We start from the raw sequence: 20,039 nt of genomic DNA, 5'->3' as shown, positions 1-20,039 counted from the left end.
CTCAAAAAAATGATCACCCTAATTGTACTTCAACCTATCCCAAATCAACTCACAATGAAAATTTGCTTTCTGCAACATCACAGGCAGGTAGTTTAGACAACACACACAATATTTACACAAGTGAAGATATAGAGAGAAAAAAGTACAAAAACGAGATTTCAGTGCAAAAAAGACACAAAATCATGTTCGTGCAAGCTGTCTCCATATATATCCACGTATGGCATACCTAAACTTTAATCATGTCAGTCTCTTGATTTAGATGCATAGTTTCAAATGAAGCAGGCTAACGAAAAAGACTGCAAGCTTTGTTCTGGTGAACGAGTGCTAAACTTCTTTTGCATTGTACACAGTTGCAGTACTGTATATCCGTCGTTGCTGGAAAAAGAATTACTTTCACTGTTTGGTCATCGCCCTTTCTATTCACTGGGAATTGAGATAACAGGGAGAAGGAATGTTCTGTGTGTAACGTGATTGGAGCCGGGAGGCAAAGTAACCGGGCAGGCTCAGGGAAAGAGGAGTCAGTGGTGCACTGTGAGCTAGAGCAGACGCCGGGCACTATGCTGGCTGTGGTGGTAGCGGCGGTCGTGGCTGGAGCACTGTGTTTATTTCTGCTACTGAAGTTCGAGTTGCCGAATCTGTATTACGATGCGCTTTTCATTCTCCGGTTCGCCAGCTTCAGCTGGAAACTACTGCGAGGCTACTTTACCGGCAGGGTGATCACCGTGCTCGATCGCTTCGAGCAGCAATCGAAGTCGAACCCGGACAAGACCCTGCTCCTCTACGAGGGCCGCTCTTTCACTTACCGGGAGGTGGACCGGAGGAGCAACCGGATCGCCCAGGTCTGCATTCAGCCATGGGCCGGGTTGCGAGCTGGGGACACTGTGGCGCTACTGATGAGCAATGAGCCCGACTTCCTGTGTGTTTGGTTCGGCTTGTGCAAGCTGGGCTGCGCCGTAGCGTTCCTCAATACCAGCTTGCGTGCCCGGTCCCTGTTGCACTGCCTGGACAACTCAGGCGCCAAAACCCTCATAGTCGGAGCAGGTAAGGAGGGACGTTTATTTCCCAACGTCCGAGAATAAGGTAGCCTGGGGGTTTTCTTTTATCCCCTCCCCAAGTTCGGGTTTCAAGTTGATTGTCATAAACATACATACCCAGGGTATGTATAAAAAATAACTTTTCGCGGTAACACAGTCCATTACAAACATGACAAACGTAAGTTAACTTAATTAATTTCACTCATACGACATTAGTGCAAGTTGAGAGAGAAAAAGGAGTACAATCGAGGAAGTGCTAGGATTTTCCACGTTTGTTGAATCTGATGGCACTGAGGAACAGGCTGTTGTTTTGCACCAAGCTCTTGTATTTGCACAGGCGGTAGAAGTCTTGGTGGGGTGTAACCATACCTTGGATTTGTCTCTGCTTGTGTCTGCCCCTTTGCGTTCAGGTCTTGTTTTTGCACGTTTTCCTTTTGTATAATTTGTGTTTTATGTGTTGTCTGTACCTACATACCTGTGATCCTCCTGCCGGCAAGTTTTTCATTGCACCTGTGCCGCACGGTGATCGTGCTTGTGACAATAAACCCGATCTGTTTAGCTGTTTGCACATATGTCTCAGTCAGGCCAATGATCGGCTAAGTTATGGTAACAACTTGCACAAATATATAGAATTACTGTCATATACACCGAGGTGTTGGTGGAAAGCTTATAAAGTAAAAAAAATACATGGTAAAAATAAACGCTAACATTAAGTACACTAATGCACAGAAAACCGAAGAATGGGGTATAAATGAAGGGACAAGATGCATTGCCTCTGCTCATTTATGCCAGAAGACCATATTCAAGAGGGCTGGTGACATTGCAACATTTCACTTGAAAGGCACCAGAAGTTCCCCCACACAAGTGTAGGGTTAGATTATGAGCCTAAGGCTAGATGCCAGGAGCCTCTTACTCAGATTCACTCATTCAGAGTCCTGACACTTTATACTAGACCTATATTGCAGCTGGTGAGGTCATTAGGTTAATTTCACTTTTAGTTAAGAAAAAAAAGTTTAAAATTTATTTTTAAAATTTTACTTTTAGTTAAGTCCTTAAGCTAGGCCCATGAAGTAATTAAGTGGAAGAATGTGAACTAAATTGCATCCATGACAGAGATTTCATGCATTTCAAAAGCAGCAATGTCTCAAAATTAACATCTAAACATAAGTTCTCATCTGAATGCTTCTGTTTGCTGTCTCTTATTGTTGTCCTTCTCATTGCTGCTTCCATGCTTGGCAATTATCTTTTTCTGATTCTCCTGTTACATGCACCCTACCTAGTCTAGTAAACCTGTAGTAGTATTTTCCAGTTTATTGGTTTTCTTGTTCAACCAACTAAAACATTACACACCCACTTTTCAACAATAAATTTGATTTGCCAAGTATCTGTACATTTTAGTATCCAACAAAATTTTTCACTAACCACTTCACAGATTGCCATGTTTCCATAATTATTGTCATCAACATAGAGTGAATTCTGGTTAATTGGTTCGTCAATTAATCAGGGCAGCTACTTAATCAGGGACAGCTTTTAAGGAACAAAAATTAATTGAGACAATAGCAGGGATCCTCTTCATTCATTTGGGACACTATGCCACCTAATTGGAAAGGAGACTGGTTGAGCAGTTTCTAACTACTGTCCAACATATGAATTTGTGTGGCCGTTAGACACTGCACTGTGTTTAGAGTAAACAGTTTTTAAATAGAATTAGCTGTGTGCATTTGTGTTCAACAAGCTGTGATTTTTGTCACATAGATAGTTGGCGAGAAATAAGCAGTAAGACAATTTTGAATTGTTTTGTTCGTTGTGGTTTCAAGCATTCAGGCTTGGAGACCTAGAAACAGCCAGAAGTGAAAATGAAATGATTTTGCTACTTCAGCAAGTTAGGTACTATGAAGAATTTGAAGGTATTGACAGTTACTTTAAATGTTGCAATGACAATGAAGATTTGGAGGTTGCAATCATTGAAAGCATTGTGTGAAGGCAATCCTTTATCTGCACTAGGTGTCTGTGGTAATCTTGTTCCTTTACAGTCTATCAAAAGAACATGGCAGCGTGTTGGTTGTCCATCGAAGATGATGAAACTTGTGAGGGAGAGTGTTTAAAGTGCAAAATCCATTGCACTGGGACAGTTTCACTCTCTTGACCTCAGAAGTCTAGGTCCAGTGGTACATGTAGTTGCTCCAAACTGGTGTCTTCCTTTATTGCAGCGGATAACCGTACCTTCCATACGTTATCATGCCCTTTGCTCTCCTCAAAGCGTTGTAGAGCTGCCTTCTTGGTCACAGCATCTCACTGGATCTGCCCAATCCACTGGAGCTGACCTTACTCTCTAGGACTGGTGTGTCCTTATTTCACTGGGGCCTGCCAACTGCCCTCACCTTCTTTAGCCAGCCTGTCGATGCAGTGTACTGTGGTGTGACTGCTGTAACATGCAAACGGCTACTTGGAGCTACAGGTGAGAGCCGAGTGCCCGATAGGGACCAAAGGTGAGCGAACTGTCCCAGAATGGACATTGCATGACAAGGTCCTTCTCTAGAGGTGCTACCCCTCCCTGGACAGCCCATACATGGCAACATACACCAGAAGGATTCTTCCATCAGTAACTATGAAGAACTAATACACAGTTTTATACCACTGTAGTATATCGCTAGTTTATGTATTTCATTTAAATACATAATTTGTTACTTAATTAAATAGTACTTTGTCTTTTTTTTATACCTTTTTGGTTATTTCCATCAAACTTTGGCTCAATGGGGCAGCAGCTTAGTTGGGCCAAAATGTACTAGTCCCAGTGTATCCCAATTAACTGGAATTTACTGTACTTGAAGATAATATCCTGTAAACCCAAGTCAAAGTTGATACATATTTGGAAAAATGACAGTGGTCCTTGTACTGACCAAAGGGGAACTTCTCTGTATACTTCCAGTCAGCCCAATATTTGGTGAATTTTCTATCCAGATGGATAATAATGCCTCTTTTTTACCAGAATGTTAATATTGATGGCAAGTTTATTTTATGAAACACCATTTGAAAATCCCTATATTTCACAACAACTGCATTTCTCTCTCTGATACTAAAATCCATCAAATGGGATAAACAAGATTTTTAAAATTCTGAGCTAGCTTTAGCTACTTAATGAACACTCATTTGTCCATCATTATTGTTTCAAGAGCTTTTCACATCACTGCTGTTAAACTAGTCTGCTATAACTGGGTTTATCTCTACATCCATTCAGTTATATTGCGATCATATTACAAATGATTGTGTTTTTGAGGAGGTGATTGTGGTCATTTAATGAAAGTATATCAGTGGATGTTGTCTACTTGGATTTTAGTAAGGGGTTTGACAATGTCCCTCATTGGAGACTCATCCAGAAGTTTAAGAGGCATTGAGTCCACTGTAAGTTGGATTCAGAATTGGTTTTCCCAGAGGGTAATATTCGATGGGACTTAGTTTGGCCGAAGGTCTGTGACTGGTATTTCACAGGGAGCTCTGCTGTTTGTGGTACAACGTGGATGAAATTATAAATGGATGGGTCAGTAAGTTTGCAGATGATATGAAGACTGGCGATTTTGTGGATAGTATAGAAAACTGGCAAAGGATACAGTAGGATATAAACCAGTGGCAAAAATTGGCAGAGCAAACACATGTGGAGTTTAACCTATAAAATAAAATCTATTTATCCTCAGTAATCTTTAGTCATCCAAAAGTTTGAGTTACTTGAAACTAAAGGTTTTTTTTTGGAAATACTGTGGATTGCTGTTAATTAGGACCAGTACATTTTGGCCCAATTAAGTGGTTGCCCCAATTACTTGGAAATAGTTAAAAAGGTATAAAAAGTCAAAGTACGATTTAACTGAAGTTATGAAATATAGGAAAAATTAGAACTCTAGCAATGCTATTACAGTACTATAAAACTGCTTAATAGTTCCTAAAATTTATCAACAGAGGAATTCATCCAGTATACCCTACTGTGTTCATTTGATTGACTGTAAATGAACAAAGTCATCACTGACACCTAGCGCATTGATTCATTATGTGATCCATTTTTTTAACCTGATAGAGATACCCGCATGGTGTGTTGCCTCCCAGGTGCCAGGGTACGGGATGTCTTGGATCGGGTGCAGAGTATTCTGAAGGGAAAGGATGAACAGCCTAAAGTCTTGGTACACGTTGGTACCAATGACATAGGTAGAAAAAGGAAGGAGGTCCTGAAGAGAGAATTCAGGGAGTTAGGTTGGAGGCTGAAAAACAGGACCTCCAGGGTTGTAATCCCAGGACTGCTGCCTGTGCCACATGATAATGAGCTCAAGAATAGCATGATCAGGCATATTAATGCATGGCTGAGACACTGGTGTAGGGAGCAGGGCTTTGGATTCCTGTATCACTGGAGGAGGTACAACCTGTATAAAAAGGACAGGTTACACCTGAACCCAAAGGGGTCCATTATCCTAGCAGGCAGGTTAAATAGAGCTGTTAGGGGTGGTTTCAACTAATTTGGCTAGGGGATGGGAACCAGAGTGACAGGACTAAGGAAGGGGAAAACAGAAATAAATTAAAGATAGCATGCAACACAGATGATAGGAAGGACAGGCAGAAACTGAGGCCCAGTGAGATGATTTACAACATAAATCAACAAATACTAGACTGAAAGTGTTATATTTGAATGCACGCAGCATAAGAAATAAAATAGACGATTTAAAATTCAGCTACAGATTAGCAAGTATGACGTTGTGGCCATCCCTGAAATTTGGCTAAAGGATGGCTGCCATTGGGAGATGAACGTCCAAGGATATACGGTGTATCGGTAAGATAGGTTAGTAGGCAAAGGGGTTGGTGTGGTCCTATTTATAAGAAATTATATTACGTCATTAGAAAGGGATGGCATAAGATCAGAAGGTGTAGAGTCTGTATGGGTTAAGTTAAGAAATGGCAAAGGTAAAAGGTCTCTCATGGCAGTTCTATACAGGACTCTAAACAGCAACTGGGATGTGGATTACAAATTGCACCAGAAAGTAGAAAAGGTGTGTCAGAATGACGATGTCATGATAATCGTTGGATATTTAACATGAAAGTGGCTGTGCTGAATTGGGTGTTGTGCAATGATCTGAAGATGATAAGAGAGCTTAAGCAAAATGATCGAGTTCACTTTGAAATTTGAGAAGGAGAAGCTAAATTCCATCGTGTTGGTACTTAAGTGGAATAAAGGAAATTACAATGGCATGAGAGGGGAACTGGCCAAATTTGACTGGAAAGGGGGAAAGGGACACTAGCAGGAAGGACAGCAGAGCAGCGATGGCTGGAGTCTCTGTGAAAAATGAGAAAAGTGCAAGACAGATATCTTCCAAATAACAAGAAATTTTCAAATGAAAGAAGGACACTACCATGGCTGACAAGTAAAGTCAGAGCCAAAGTAAAAGCAAAAGAGAGGGCATACAAGGAAGCCAAAGCTAGTGGGAAGATAGCGGATTGGGAAGCTTTTAAAAACTTGCAGAAGGAAACTAAGAAGTTCATTAGGAAGGAAGCTGGTGAGTAATAACAAAGAAGATACTAAAAGATTTTTTAAGTATATAAAGGGTAAAAGAGAGTTGAGGGTAGATATAGGACCAATAGAAAATGACACTGGAGATATTGCATTGAGAGACGTAGAGATGACAGATGAACTGAATGCATATTTTGCATCAGTCTTCACAGTGGAAGACATCTGCAGTATACTGGACATTCAAGAGTGTCAGGGAAGTGAAGTATATGCAGTAAAAATTATGACTGAGAAGGTGCTCAAGAAGCTTAATGGTCTGAGGGTGGATAAATCTCCTGGACCTGATGGAATGCACCCTCAGGTTCTGAAGAAAGTAGCTGGAGAGATCTGCTATTAAGAAAAGTAGGAGGCAGCAGAAAGGAAACAATAGACCTGTTAGCCTGATATCAGTGGTTGGGAAGTTGTTGGAATTGATTACTGGGGATGAGATTATGGAATACCTGGAGGCACATGACAAGACAGGCCAAAGGCAGCTGAAAGGAAAATCCTGCCTGACTAACCTCCTGTAATTTTTTGAGGAAATTACAAACAGGGTAGACAAAGGAGATGTAGTAGATGTGGTGTACTTGGATTTTCAGAAGGCCTTTGTTAAGGTGTCACACATGAGACTGCTTAGCAAGATAAGAGCCCATGGAAGTTACTAGCATGGGTGGAGCATTGGCTGATTGGCAGAAAACAGAGGGTGGGAATAAAGGGATCCTATTCTGGCTGGCTGCCGATTACCAGTGGAGTTCCACAGGGGTCAGGTTTGAGACTACTGCTTTTTATGATGTATGTCAGTGATTTGGACTATGGGATTAATGGATTTGTAGCTAAATTTGCCAACGATGCAAAGATAGGTGGAGGAGTGGGTAGTGTTGAGGAAACAGAGAGCCTGCAGAGAGACTTAGATTGTTTAGAGGAATGGTAAAAGAAGTGGCAAATGAAATACAATGTTGGAAAGTGTATGGTCATGCACTTTGGTGGAAGAAATAAATGGGCAGACTATTATTTAGATGGGGAGGGAATTCAAAATGCAGAGATACAAAGGGACTTAAGAGTGCTTGTGCAGGATACCGTAAAGGTTAACCTCCATGTTGAGTCAGTGTTGAAAAAGGTGAATGCAGTATTGGCATTCATTCTAGAGGTATAGAATATAATTGCAGGGATGTGATGTTGAAGCTCTAAAAGGCAATTGTGAGACTATACTTGGAGTATTGTGCACAGTTTTCAGCTCCTTATTTTAGAAAGGATATACTAACATTGGAAAGGGTTCAGAAAAGATTCATGAGATTCCAGGAATGGTAGGGTTACCACATGAGAACCATCTGGCAGCTGTTGGGCTGTTTTCCCTGGAGTTCAGGAGAATGAAGAGGGATCTCATAGAAACATTCCAAATGTTAAAAGTCCTGAACAGATTAGATATGGCAAAGTTATTTCCCATGGTAGGGCAGTCTAGGACAAGAGGGCATGACTTTAGGATTGAAGGATGTCCATTTAGAACAGAGATGCGAAGAGATTACTTTAGTCAGAGGATGGTAAATCCGTGAAATTCATTGCCACAAGCACCTGCGGAGGTCAAGTCATTGGGTGCATTTAAGGCAGAGATAGATAGGTTCTTGATTAGCTGGGACATCAAAGGGTATGGGGAGAAGGCAGGGGAGTGGGGATGATTGGATGAATTGGATCAGCCCATGATTGAATGGCAGAGCAGACTCGCTGGGCCGAATGGCCTACTTCTGCTGCTATATCTTATGGTCTTATTTTAATTACGTGTTTGTATCCAAGGAAACCATTCGGTGTGCCACAATATTAAAAAAATTCCTCTTTAATCAGCATTGTAGATACCATCTGCTCAAATTTTGGAAGCGAGTCAGGGAATTTTGTAGATTTCCATGTTTCTGCACACACAGAATCAGTACGACCTTTTTCGCTGTATGCTTTCTTGAATATAATCTGGTGTCAACGTTTCCATCAAGACAAAATCTTCATGACCAGCTTCTTAGCTAGCTCCCCGACTTGATTTTTTAATTACAGTAACATTGGTCCACTGAGATGCACACCTCACCCATTTACAATGGATAACCACTGATTGAGGTCCTCTTGAACATCTTGGATCTTTACCTGCATGCTTTTGTGTTTGGGTTGTTCGCTGTTGTCCCCTGCATAATGCCCATTCTTCTCGCAGTTTATCTGGCTGATGTATCAAGCATGCAGTTGTAGATTTCTGCCAGCTGATGTTGAGTGAGGTTCGGGGGAGACAGTAATTTTCTCGGCTAGTGTCAAATCTTTTCATGGCATCTTTGCAAGGGTCTGAAATGTTTAAAGTCAAAATAATAAAATTAAATTATCAAAAATCATTGGCCCAGAGGGATAACATAAAACAAGTACATGCAACTAACGCTATTTTCTCAATTAGTTTTTGTTCTTTAAGAGTTGTCCCAAATAAGTGGTTGCCCTGATAAACTGATGGCCCTATTAACTAGAATCCACTGTCTTCTGTAAATGTGCTGTTATTTAACTTATATTTTCAGAAAATTCTGTAGCTATTACACTGCCCTGCCACTGCTTACTGATTCACATGTGTGTTCCTGTTATCATTATTTAAATATTATAGATGTTTAGTGTTTTTGGTGCTTTTCTCAGAATCATCAATAATTCAATTGCCAACTTGATACAAACAATAACATAACTGTGAGAGTAGTCATTGGAAGCTTTTGCTCAGCTTCAATTTTACTCATTTAGGATTGAAAACTAGAAACAATTCAGTGTTGTTGTGCTTCCAGCACATTTGTTCCTCAGTTGATGCCGGATGGAGATACTGCCAAATAAAGGACAAAAAATTGCCCCAGTAACTGGAAAATATGTTGACAATCTCTATTGTTTTCCTTTTACACAAGCTCTGTCATACAAAGTGAAACAGTAATTTTATTTAAAAGCAGAGGAAGGGTCTGATGCAATCTTATTATAAAATTTGCATATTACAGCCAGTCTGTAGGTCTTGATTTATAAGTCACTAAACATGGCAAAACCTTTTAGGTATTTAGTTACTTGAAATTCAAGTTTATCTAGGTATTTTGATTATGAAAGTGATACAGGAATATTAACTCCAATACTCCTAGATGACATTTCTATTACAAATCATATCATTAAAAGATTCCCAAAATGAGTACTGGATGTTCAGCCTTGCTTACGTTGATATGCTGAACAATTAGAATTGATCATTATGATAGCTTTCAAGTAAATGAGATAAATTATGGTCTAGATTTTGCTATTTAAATGCTGAAAGTTTCGCATGGAGTTTCTAGCTTTTACCCCTATAGATGTTGGCAAATTTGAGACTCCTGCATGAACATAGAAGTCTTTATTTAGCTTACCAGGCTATGTTGCTGATTTGCAGACAATGCACCCCCATTGAAGATTAATGGAGCATTTACTAATTTGAAAGAATTTTAATTGTGTGCAACAATTTACTAGTTTTTAAATGTTTTCAAAACAGTGCATTTAAAGACACTGAGAAACCTTGACAGCTTTGATAGATAGCAAAACAGTTTCCAGAAAAGTTTTGAATGGGTTTTTCCTGATGATTATATATTTTGAAGTCCTGATGGAGATCTAAGAGTCAGGCTATTTGGGAACAATGAAGGGAATAAATGGGAAAAGCATGCTAAATTCCTACCATTTTCTAGAATCTGTGCAATCTAAATGCTGTAAATATTTCAACCATGCTGTTAGAAAGCTTCCAAGAGGGCCACAAACTTGCGTTCCTCAATGATCAGAAGAGCTACGTTAGCTGGAGTCAGGGCCTTGTGCTTTGACTGTTGGTAGGGTCACCCATGCCGAACAGATAGAGGCCAGGCTAAGCATGGTCCACCAGTCGTCCAGGTTTGTGAGTTCAGCTCAGAGCTAACAACCCTGACTGGTCAAAAAACAATTGTTATGGAAATAACAATGAAGAATCCATTTATACAGACAGATATGGAGGACTTTCAATGCTGTCTTAAATGCCAGTGGCGTAATGAGCAGTAAGTTAGAAAGAGAAACTATGCGAGTGTAGAAAATGCAGGAAGACAGTGTAATTATGCACTCCGTTAACTAAGCATTCATGAATCAACAGATTTGCTTCCAAATGGAACAAAGCAGTATTAAGTTTTATATGCTAATTTACTAAAAGACAAAATTTGCTGTGGAAATTCCTAGTCTAACTAGAAATGTGTTGTACAATGTTAAATCTGATTTCTATGGGACTATATGTGTAACCAGGCATAACAAAGAAGGGTTTGGCAATTTGCTGCCTTGGATCCATGCCAGCTGCTAATGGAGCCATCCTACTTATATTCAATGATTCAAAGATTTAAAGTATATTTTATATAAATTATACAACCTTGATTACTCCTCCTTTCCTTACTTCCCTGTATTTACATAATATATTTTCTCCCACTCATGTCCGTAAGCTTCCTTTAATTCTTTTTGCTATTATGCTAGATAAAGGGGTGATTTATTGTAGTCAATTAACCAATCAGCACCTCTTTGGGTTGTGGGAGGAAACTGAAGCTCCCGGAGAAAACCTACCCAACATTTCCTAAAGTAACACACACAAAATGCTGATGGAACACAGCAGGCCAGGCAGCCTCTATGGGAAGAAGCACTGTCGGCATTTCGGGCCGAGACCCTTCGTCAGGATGAATTTCCTAAAGTATTTTCATTATTTTTAGGAGGATAATAATTTATTTATTGACATACAGCATGGAATAGGCCCTATGAGTCACTCTGCCCCCAATTTAATCCTAGCATAATCAAGGGAGAACTTACAAAGCCCAATTTACCTGCCAACTGGTACATCTTTGGACTGTGGGAGGAAACTGGAGCATCCGGAAGGAACCCAGACGTTCACAGGGAGAACGTGCAAACTCCTTACAGGCAGTGATGGAAATTGAACCAGGTAGAACATTGTGGTAACCACTACACTCTCATGCCACCCATGGGGCACCATTCCACCCCTCCCCCAACTTCTGCACTTCCCTATAACATCTTTTAAACCAGAGGGGATGTTGCACTACTGCAGTTCAACTATCTGGTGCATTTTGATTTTCATTGCTCTATTTTTGACGGCTGTCCTATTCCTCTGCCTCTAATAATTACCAGAATGAAGGTGAGTTGATAGATCAAATGGCACTAAAACAGTAAAAGACTGTTTAACTTGTTATTTCCTTAGATTTACAGTAGGTGATTAGTAATATCTAAATTTTTAATGTATGTGAAATCGTGTTGATTTTTTTTCATGATCTGCAGATCTAATTGATGCTGTGAAAGACATTCTTGCAAGCATCAAGGAGAAGAATATATCAGTATGGATCATGGCAAAAAGTTGCATATACCAAGGAGTGGATACTCTCGCAGATAAAGTAGAAAAAGCACCTGAGAGTCCTGTCCCAGCAAAGTGGAAATCTACAGTCCAGTTGAAATCTACCTTTCTTTATATATTCACTTCAGGAACAACAGGTATTTGGATTTCTAAGGATTTCTATTTTACTCTCTAATTTGTCCTGTGGAGAAGGTTTGTTTTAAGAATGTCAGCTGCCATTATTCTTATTGCAGAACTGTTAGTACCAGAGTAATTTAGAACTAGGGGCATGTAAATATCCAGAAATGGAGGAGTGCTGTTATACTGGAGATTGACAGGCCTGGAGTTGGCTACGTAGGGAGGAGGAGACATAGTGTGAATCTGAAAACCAGATTTATTTTAAAGTCCAAGGTAAAAGCTGGGAGTTAATATAGGTGAACAAATGCAAGCGTAATTCGTGAATATGACTTAGTGCAAGTTAGGATATTGTGAGCAAAGGTTGCAGTGAGCTTAAATTTATAGAGTTCAGAAGAACAACTTTTTTAACTTCACAAATGAAATTTATTCTTAGTTTAAAGTGTATGCAAAGGAAGAGACTGCATATAACTTTTACATTCATGGTTGTTACATTCAGTAGTAGAAAGAAAAAAGACACAAACATCGAGCCAATTCCATGCATGTGGCTCCCTGAGGTGATAGCACTTTCATTATTCAAGAGGTATCCCCACTCAACTCTCCCTCTCCATGTGCAGTAGCAGAGGGAACCGAGACAGTGGTCCTTCTCCCCTGTGCATTGAGCGTCAGTGAATCCCTCAGCATGTACTGCTGAAGCCTGGACTGTACCAGTCTGCAGCATTCCCTTACAGGCATCTCGCTGTGCTGCAAGACCAAGAGTTTGCCCCTGATACAAACTCAAACTGGTTGCAGATGCTGATCAATCTTAAAGCTGACCGTGGGTCTGAGTAGAAGATAGCAACATTGTTCATATACAGGAAGACGTGTGTGCCTTCACTGCCTGGTAATCTCACTACTCTTATACTCTCGGTCTCCCTGATGTATTTGGCAAAGGGTTCAATGCAATGAATAAACAATACAGGGAGAATGGATAACCCTGTGTGACTCCAGACTTGATGGGAAAATATCTTCTATATATTAAGTTGGACTGTACTACTGATACCTGTGTGAAAGCAGTTGGATCCAATTTCTGATTCCCTCTCCATGGAGCCAGTCAGCACCTTCAGGGACAGTGGCTGATCTACACTTCCACACTTACTGTCATATAGCACCTCTATAACGGAAGACAGAAAATTCTGGGAGGCTGTTCTGTTTAAGATCTTACTATCAGACAGACTGGCGTGAAAGGATCTGCAGATCTTCACTTAGTCTGTCTGTGAATACATTACTGAGCTGTCCTCTTCCTTAAGGCTAAGGATCATAGTGTTTGCTTGTGAACCTTTTGGAAAAAGAAGCATGAGCATGTCTCACCCTACTCCATAAAGCAAACCCTTGATCAGAAGGTGACCTTGAAGATTTCTGTGGCAAAAACCACAGCTTGTCAGCCCTTCACTCTCAGACCTCCTCTCTCACATCCACCCTCCTCGACTGCAGGAGGAGAAGTTTTGGCAATTCTTTCTGGAGTTGGCACAACTCCCTCTGACTCTGCCTGGCTTTCAGAACACCTTTGAAGATGAATAACCATTTGATATTTTCCTTAGTTGCTTCCCACCGGTGAATCAGAGAGTCAAAGTGGGGCTTCACAGACCTCCAACTTATTTAATCCCTCTTTAATTCCTCAATGTCCTCTCGGGTCAGAGGCTTGGCACTCAACTGCATCTCCCTCTCTGTCTTCTGGATCCCTGTCACTGACAGCAAGTTCAAAGAAGGCAGTGGTCAAAGGAAAACACTGATTGTGACTGCATTCAACATGAAGAAGACATTTATCCAGGACTTAAGCCTGTTCTGGGTCAGTAGCACACGGGGTACTAAAGGCATCACACATCTTTGCATCTTTAACTGTTTCTAACAGGGTTCTAGAGCTGTTGTCCAGTCTCCTTTCAGCACTACCGGATTGTCTGGTTGCACAGTGATGGAATTGAAGTTACTGGCTAGAATGACTGGACAGGACATGGACAGCAGTTGTGAGAGGTATTAGAGGACAGTTAGCTGCTTGCCCAACACAGCGGCACGGCCTCCCGTAGAGAGTGACCACTCGATACGGCGGCGCGGCCTCCCGTAGAGAGTGACCACTCGACACGGCGGCGCGGCCTCCCGTAGAGAGTGACCACTCGACACGGCGGCGCGGCCTCCCGTAGAGAGTGACCACTCGACACGGCGGCGCGGCCTCCCGTAGAGAGTGACCACTCGACACGGCGGCGCGGCCTCCCGTAGAGAGTGACCACTCGACACGGCGGCGCGGCCTCCCGTAGAGAGTGACCACTCGACACGGCGGCGCGGCCTCCCGTAGAGAGTGACCACTCGACACGGCGGCGCGGCCTCCCGTAGAGAGTGACCACTCGACACGGCGGCGCGGCCTCCCGTAGAGAGTGACCACTCGACACGGCGGCGCGGCCTCCCGTAGAGAGTGACCACTCGACACGGCGGCGCGGCCTCCCGTAGAGAGTGACCACTCGACACGGCGGCGCGGCCTCCCGTAGAGAGTGACCACTCGACACGGCGGCGCGGCCTCCCGTAGAGAGTGACCACTCGACACGGCGGCGCGGCCTCCCGTAGAGAGTGACCACTCGACACGGCGGCGCGGCCTCCCGTAGAGAGTGACCACTCGACACGGAGGCGCGGCCTCCCGTAGAGAGTGACCACTCGACACGGCGGCGCGGCCTCCCGTAGAGAGTGACCACTCGACACGGCGGCGCGGCCTCCCGTAGAGAGTGACCACTCGACACGGCGGCGCGGCCTCCCGTAGAGAGTGACCACTCGACACGGCGGCGCGGCCTCCCGTAGAGAGTGACCACTCGACACCGTGGCGCGGCCTCCCGTAGAGAGTGACCACTCGACACAGTGGCGTGGCCTCCCGTAGAGAGTGACCACTCGATACGGCGGCACGGGCTTCTGTAGAGAGTGACCACTCGATACGGCGGCACGGCCTCCCGTAGAGAGTGACCACTCGACACCGTGGCGTGGCCTCCTGTAGAGAGTGACCACTCGATACGGCGGCACGGCCTCCCGTAGAGAGTGACCACTCGACACGGCGGCACGGCCTCCCGTAGAGAGTGACCATTCGACACCGTGGCGTGGCCTCCTGTAGAGAGTGACCACTCGATACGGCGGCACGGCCTCCCGTAGAGAGTGACCACTCGACACGGCGGCACGGCCTCCCGTAGAGAGTGACCACTCGATACGGCGGCACGGCCTCCCGTAGAGAGTGACCACTCGACACGGCGGCACGGCCTCCCGTAGAGAGTGACCACTCGACACGGAGGCACGGCCTCCCGAGAGAGTGACCACTCGACACAGTGGCGTGGCCTCCCGTAGAGAGTGACCACTCGACACAGCGGCACGGCCTCCCGTAGAGAGTGACCACTCGACACGGCGGCGCGGCCTCCCGTAGAGAGTGCTACTTGCAGATCAGGACTTCAATAGAACCCCAACCACCTTGAGCGAAAAAAAAGACATTGAAGAGAGGAATTTAAGCTGTTTTCAGAGATGAGCTTGAAGAGGCAACCACTTGGCGCCATTTTAACCCTACCCGCCCAAAAGACAACAAAAGTGCAGATACAGAAGAGAAAAAAATAAGCAATAAATATCAAGAAGATGAGATGGAGTGTTTTTGAAAGTGAATCCACAGATTGTGGGAACAGTACAGTGATGGGCTGAGTAAAGAGGAGTGAAGTTATCTGCTATGGTTCAAGAGCCTGATGGCTGAGGGGTAATAATTGTTCCTGAATCTGGTGGTGTGGGTCCTGATGCTCCTGTACCTTCTTCCTGATGGCAGTGGCAAGAAGGGAGCATGGCATATGTGGTATGGGGCTTTTTTGACAGATGCTGCTTTCTTTCAACAGCACTTCATGTAGATGTGATCGGGGTGGGCAGGGCTTTACCTGTGTTGGTCTGGGCCGTATCCACTACTTTTTATAGGATTTTCTGTTCAAGGACATCGGTTTTTCCATACCAGGCTGTGATGCAACCAGTCAATAAACTCTCCACCACACATCTATAGGCATTAGTCAAGTCTTAGATGTCATTTCTCAAATCTTCACAAATTTCGAAGGAAGTAGAGGCACTGCCGTGCTTTCTTCGTAATTGCACTTGTGTGCTGGGCCCATGACAGGTCCGCTGAAATATTAACACAGAGGAATTTGAAGTTGTTGACCCTCTCTGCCTCTGATCCTCCATTGAGGACTGGTTCATGGACTTTTGTTTCCCTCCTCCTGAAGTCAATAGTCAGCTCCTTGCTTTTACTGACATTGATTGAGAGGTTGTTGTTGTGGCACCATTCAGCCAGATTTTCAATCTCTCTACTGTTTGCCCATTCATTACTACCTTTGATTCGAGCACTAACAGTGGTTTCGTCAACAAACATAAATATGGCATTGAAGGTGTGCTGGTGGAGATTGTAGAGGAGATGTTGCCAAGCCAAACTGAGTGGGGTCTGCAAGTGAGGAAATCCAGGATCCAATTGCAGAAGGAGGTGTTGTGGCCAAGGTCTTGACGCTTATTGATTAGTTTGAGAGGATGATAGTGTTGAATGCTGAGCTATGATCATTAAGGAGCATCCTGATACATGCGTCTTTGCTGTTCAGATGTTCAGGGTTGAGTGAAGAGCCAACAAAGTGGCATCTGTTGTGGACCTGTTGAGCTGGTAGGCAAATTGAAGTGGATCCAAGTCTCTTCTCAGGCAGGAGGTGATACATTTCATCATCAACCTCTCAAAGCAATTCATCACAAGTGGATGTAATTGCTACTGGACAATAGCTATTGAAGCAGGTTACCACATTTTTCCTAGGTAACAGTAGAATTGAAGTCCGCTTAAAGCGGGTGGGAACCTCAGACTGCTGAAGTGAGAGGTTAAAGATATTGGTAGGCACTCCAGCCAGTTGATTAGCACAGGATCTTCAGCACCATGACTTGTGTTTACTAGAATACAGTAATTTGAAAGACAATGATCTGCTTTTGATTTGTCTATTTCCACAATACTTATTATTTCTTTCCACTTCTTCCTCCTTAGTATGGGTGTTAGTTGATCAACGCCATGTCGACTGCAAGTAACATATAAGTACTACTAAGAGTCTTATTCTATGTGTTACTTCTACTGTTACTCATATCAGAAAAATTTTATACTCCTTAGTCCAATGAACCATTGTAGGTGTTGTATTCTGTACAGGGGTGATTAAAGAGGAAGACTGCAAGACAAAATCATAGAGTAGAATTTGAATGTTATTGCTCAAGACATTGAGATTGCAGTGCTCCTCCAGTCTGTGCAAAATTTATTTACAGTGTGGCATGATTTAATAATTAATTAATCAGGCGATCAATTAATTAATTATTTTTGAAGAAATCCCATATTTACAAAGAACTTGTTATGGACTTTGATATTCAAAGGCCATTTGCAGCTGGGGTGTAGCATTATTCAACTGCACAACAGCCCTCGGGGAAAAAGCTGTTTTTTGATCTTAATATCTCAGCTAAGATGTATCTCCTACCAAATGGCAGGAGATTGAAGAGAAACGTCAGGGATGGGATGATGTTATGAGTGAGCCATAGGCATTGAGAATTGTAGATTGTCTCCTGGTCTGATAGGGTCACTGAGATCTATTAGAGCAGCATACTGTAGATGCCCATGAATGAAACTTATTGTTTTTACTAGGAATTTGCAGTTCTTATTCTCCATGGAGATGGGAGGTGGGAATCCAAGCATAAATGAAATATCTTCTTGTTAGACTTATTATGTAGTGTGCACAGAGTACCATTGATTAAAAGAAAACTAAACCCCATAGTGTAGATTACTGACAGCCCTATCAATTAAAATGCTGTTTTTTAAAATACCAACAGCAAAGAAGAATTGTTCTACCACTGTCTCTGCCTCTCAACTGCTTTCCATAATATTCTACGCAGTACAAACATTTCTAATCTTACATCACAATTCATGAGTCTCTTAATTCATGAGAAGAAAATGAGGAAATGTAATGAAGCTAAATGGTGAAACTTTAATGAGGTAGTAGGAATGTAAGTCTCTTTAAAGTGGTGCATTTAGTAGAACTGCTACCTTGATTCTGATCTCAGGTGCTGTCAGTGTGGAATGTTTGCATTTCTTTGTGATGGCCGCAAATTTCCACGGGGTTCTCTCATTTCCACCCATTGGCTGCTAGGTTAAAAGGCCAGTGTAAATTGCCCTTATGTGTGGGTATGTGGAGAGAATGAAATCAGATTACCGTAGATTCCGGACTACAGAGCGCACCTGATTAAAAGCCGCTGGCTCTAATTTTAGAAATAAAATCAATTTTGTACTTGTACAGGCCGCACCGGATTTTCGGCCGCACCGGATTTTCGGCCGCAGGTGTCCCACGTTGTAATATGAGATATTTACACAGAAAGATATTACACGTGAGGATTTTTTAACTTTTAATTAAATCCATATGGTAACATAAACAAATACATATTGCAAATGCTTTTTTTCGAACCGTGCCTGTAACGCGGCTACTTTTAAATATACGTTGCGTATACTTCTTTACTGAACAACATTCCAATATCTCCAAACGACTGGTAAAAAATATATATACTGCAGCCTACCAGGAAAAGTTATTGATCGCCTTTAACTTAAAAGCAGCGTTTTCGCTCCGCCGCTCGCCCCCCTCCTTCCCGTTTATCGCAAACCGGTATCCCACAAGACGCGGCGAAACCGGGTGTGACGTCATAGCATCCCGCAATGTAGTACAGAAAACAAATATAGTTAAAACAGTTCTAACTTTAACTAACAAATGAATTACTAAGCGAAAATATTATAAACTAAATAACTGCCATAAAGGCAGCACAATGCTTTTCTTCGAGTGTTTTCCATGTTGATGAGGGTGAGTACAAATGACTGATTTACAATAATTTAATTGTGAAAGTGCGCTTGATTTATCGTACAATTTCATTGGACCTCTGTGAACTACTCATCAATTTTATTGGTCTACTGTTACGAGGCAAAATGTTTTTGGCGGCATGAAAAAAAATCATGTATTAGCCGCTCCGTATTAAAGGCCGCAGAGTTCAAAGCTGTTCAAAATGTGGGAAAAAAGTAGCGGCTTAAAATCCAGAATCTACGGTAGTATAATTGGGTGCTTAATAGTCAGCACTGTCTTGGCATGCCAAAAGGTTTGTTTCGTGCTCTATAAATTTATCACTTTGTCAGCATTAGATTCCTGCTTTTTTAATGAATTAGAGGTAGAGAAGATATTTCTCATTGTTGGAGTAAAATTCATGAGCAGTTATTGTGGCTGGAGGTTGTATTCACTTATGTTTCAGTTCCACTGTAGTCGGCGGAATAGAAATGCAGAGATGAGTACAACCGGTGAATAATACTTGTGCAAGGGGTTGGCTCTGCTCACCAGAGATAATTTACTGCCCTGTTCAAAATACAAAAATTTCTAAGTTACATCGTAACTTTTTAAAAATTTATCTAAGTCCGGCATTTATTGTGCATCACTAGCTGCTGCCAGCTAATGGGAATATTGGAAGAATAAGTTGGAGATTAGAGCAAGATCAGTGTAAGTGGGTGCTTGAGGCTTCTTGTGGGCTAAGTGGTTCAAAGATGCTGTTCAATGTTAGATGAATCTATGAGTCATTCTGGCTGCCAATCCAGTATCTTGACTACTGCACTACCTCCCCTCTTGAATATACTGGGCGAAATTGGTTGGTTTCACCAGGTATGGAGGATGCCTAAAATCACTTGCTCATAATGTGCACTAAGGGGAAAAGCTCTAAAGAACACATGCAATTTTTCCAGAGGTATACACAGGAAGATCAAGCTGAGACAAAATGCTGAAGGACTTCTGCATTACCCCTTTATAGCAAATGTTATTATGGGCTTATAAATTCTTCTAATATATTCATTAACCACAATTTATCAATTATCCAGTTTGTTAATATAATAAGCCAATCTAAAATAACACCTTTACCATAATTATATTAGTAATAAACTTTC

The 20,039-nt window shown here is 42.3% G+C and overlaps 1 protein-coding gene across 2 annotated transcripts in view; it reads left to right on the top strand.

Moving 5' to 3' along the window:
• Window positions 1–364: 364 nt before the first annotated feature.
• The window catches only part of slc27a6 (solute carrier family 27 member 6), a 69,187-nt gene continuing 49,512 nt past the window's right edge, over window positions 365–20,039 (top strand). For both annotated transcript variants that reach the window (XR_012102118.1, XM_073072036.1), the window contains exons 1-2: window positions 365–1,041; window positions 11,848–12,057. Coding sequence is in view for 1 of the 2 variants with exons in the window: in XM_073072036.1 (XP_072928137.1) it covers window positions 558–1,041; window positions 11,848–12,057 (694 nt within the window). In the remaining variant the exon portion in view is untranslated. The remainder of the gene's footprint in view (window positions 1,042–11,847; window positions 12,058–20,039) is intronic.

The sequence above is a fragment of the Hemitrygon akajei genome, chromosome 2, assembly GCF_048418815.1.
Source record: "Hemitrygon akajei chromosome 2, sHemAka1.3, whole genome shotgun sequence".
In the NCBI taxonomy this organism is placed as follows: Eukaryota; Metazoa; Chordata; class Chondrichthyes; order Myliobatiformes; family Dasyatidae; genus Hemitrygon; species Hemitrygon akajei.
The sequence above is the reverse complement of the archived record's forward strand: the minus strand, read 5'-3'. Positions and strand labels throughout refer to the sequence as shown.